We start from the raw sequence: 2,609 nt of genomic DNA on the forward strand, positions 1-2,609 counted from the left end.
GATGGGGCCGGATGGGAAGGGGCTGGTGAGAGCGCTGGGCTGATCTGCAACTTGCCCCCAGGGCTCCCACTTCCACAGCTCCCGGCGGGAGAAGTATGGGAACGTCTTCAAGACCCACCTCCTGGGCCGGCCGGTGGTGCGAGTGACTGGTGCTGAGAACATCCGCAAGATCCTGCTGGGTGAGCACACACTGGTCAGCGCACAGTGGCCCCAGAGCACCCAGATCATCCTGGGCTCCCACACTCTGCTTGGCTCCATTGGTGATCTGCACCGCCAGCGCCGCAAGGTGAGCCTCACAGCTGTTCCAACAGCACACACAGCCCAGGCGGCACCTCCTGCCCAGGCCTGGGCCTCAGTGGCACATGGGACCCCTCACTTTAACCACCTGCCTCTGTTCCCCTCCCTTCTCCTAGATCCTGGCCAGAGTGTTCAGCCGCGCTGCCCTGGAATGCTATCTGCCACGGATCCAGAAGGTTGTGAGCTGGGAGCTGCGGGGCTGGTGCATGGAGCCAGGCTCCATCGCAGTTTATTCCTCCGCTAAAACCTTAACTTTCCGCATTGCAGCTCGGATTCTGCTGGGGCTCTGCCTGGAGGAAAAGCAGTTCAAGGACCTGGCCAAAACTTTTGAACAGCTGGTGGAGAACCTCTTCTCCCTGCCCCTCAACATACCTTTCAGCGGGCTGCGCAAGGTACTGCCGCCTGCCCTGCTCCCTCTGCCTGGGGGCTGGGGCCTGGGACCCGGCGGCACAGACCTTCTGTCCCCAGGCCCACCAAGGGGCACTTCCGATGGCTCAGGACATCTGCAGCACCTTGTTCTGAGTCTGAGAGCCTGGTGTCATGCCCACCCCAGCTGTCTCCTCTTCTCTTTGCACTTCTCACCTGCTCCTGATTGTCTTCCAGCACCTCTGGGCACTGGCTCCAGCTCATTGTACAGCACAGGGCTCCTCTTCTCACTCACCCCATGTGTTTCCTCTATTGGTTCTGGTTAGTCTGTCATGTCCGATACTGTCCCATCTCATCCTGCTTGGACTCATGTTAGTCCATGGCAGAGGGGTTTGTGGGCATGGGCACAGTGCACCCTAGGTTAGTGCTCCCTGTGCACATCAGAGCAGGCTGAGGACCTAAGACCCTCTTATGGTCCTTGGTTTCTTGTCCCCTAGCAGCAGTGAGGCAGCGAGGGGTCCTGGGGGGAAACATGGCAGACAGACAGTCTCCTCTGCCTCTTTCAACCTGCAGTTTCTCCCCTGCTGCCCTGCCCCTCCTTGCCTGCCTCCCCACAATCCTGCTCAGTCCTGTGTCCCACCCCTCGTCTCCCATTTCAGTGTGCATTCCCTCCTCTGGCTTTGGGTTCTCTACACTTGCCACAGCTCAAGTCTCCTGCCCCTTTTAGCCAGGTCTTGCCCAATGTCCCGGTTTCCATTGTGAGCTCTGCCTCATCAGCTCACCTTACCGACCCAGTCCCAGTTCTCCCCAGCCTCCCTGCTGCTCTTCTCCATCAGTTCAAAGCCCTTGTTTCCCCTGTCCAGTTTCCCTTTGCAGGTTGTCTCCAGTGTGAGCTTTCATCCCCCATCCCTTCCTGCCCTCTCTCAGGTCAGTCACAGCCTGTCTGGCCCTAGACCAACTTCTTAAACTTGCATTTAGGTCCCCTTGTCTTTCCCCTTGCTCCCTGCCCTGTTTCCTTTGTCCAGTCCTTCCCACCTCAATTCTCAGCCTTTGTTCTTATTCCAAATATCTGGTCGTGGCAATCTTTAATCCCAAATCTCTGGTCCTTCTGGCTTTTGCAGAAGGCATCTTGATACAGAGCCACACACTTATCTGACTCCATCGATCCTCTTTGCAGAGATTTCCCATCTCTTGATTTGCTGAGATCTTAACTAAATGTTTTGCTGTACAGGAGTGCAACACAACTGGTGATGAGCTGGGTGTGACTGATGTGTCTTTATCTACTATACCCTGGTAAAGCAGCTCATTTCTTCCTGTCTCAGATGTGCATTGCAGATGTGGGTCAGTTTTATTAAGTTGCCTCTTCTTGTCCCTTTGGATGAACTTCTTTTGGCTCTGGTACAACTGTGGGTTTGTTCAACACAGATGCCTCTGGACTCAGCAACATGGGTTTACGGCTGCCTTTTCTTCTCAGAGTTTTCCTGGGGCTTGTATTTGATTCACAACAGCAAGACAACAGAATCTGCAGCAGTTCCCCCCAAACTGCTGCTTTTTGCAAGGCTCTGGGGCTGATTAAACAGTTCTTGCTGTTACAGATTATGGAATTAAACATTGCCACACTTGAGGTCCCCCAATCTCTCTATAGAGGGGGTGGTTCCTAAGGCTCTCCTGAACTATGTCTGCTTCCCACAGGGAATTAAAGCACGGGACATGCTACATGAGTTTATGGAGAAGGCTATACAGGAAAAACTGCAGAGAAACAACACAGAAGATCACAGCGATGCCTTGGATTTCATAATAAACAGTGCCAAGGAGCATGGCAAAGAATTCACCATGCAGGAGCTAAAGGTAAGGAGAACCCCACCTTGCAGTGTCCCTTCTGACTTGGTGGCTGTTCGAGAGACTTGGGCTGAGGGGCAGGAGGGGCATTGTTGGGTACCCAATAC

At 54.3% G+C, this 2,609-nt stretch overlaps 1 protein-coding gene across 1 annotated transcript; it reads left to right on the forward strand.

The window, feature by feature from the left end:
* Positions 1-61: 61 nt before the first annotated feature.
* Positions 62-2,511, forward strand: LOC104413235 (cytochrome P450 26C1-like; the record flags this gene model as incomplete). The annotated part of the gene is made up of 3 exons (XM_010024166.1): positions 62-286; positions 414-689; positions 2,356-2,511. Coding segments are annotated over 3 exons (657 nt in total), but the record flags the coding sequence as incomplete, so codon positions are not given.
* Between the last annotated feature and the right edge of the window lie 98 nt (positions 2,512-2,609).

Source organism: Nestor notabilis, unplaced genomic scaffold, assembly GCF_000696875.1.
Source record: "Nestor notabilis isolate BGI_N333 unplaced genomic scaffold, ASM69687v1 scaffold23361, whole genome shotgun sequence".
Classification (NCBI taxonomy): domain Eukaryota; kingdom Metazoa; phylum Chordata; class Aves; order Psittaciformes; family Psittacidae; genus Nestor; species Nestor notabilis.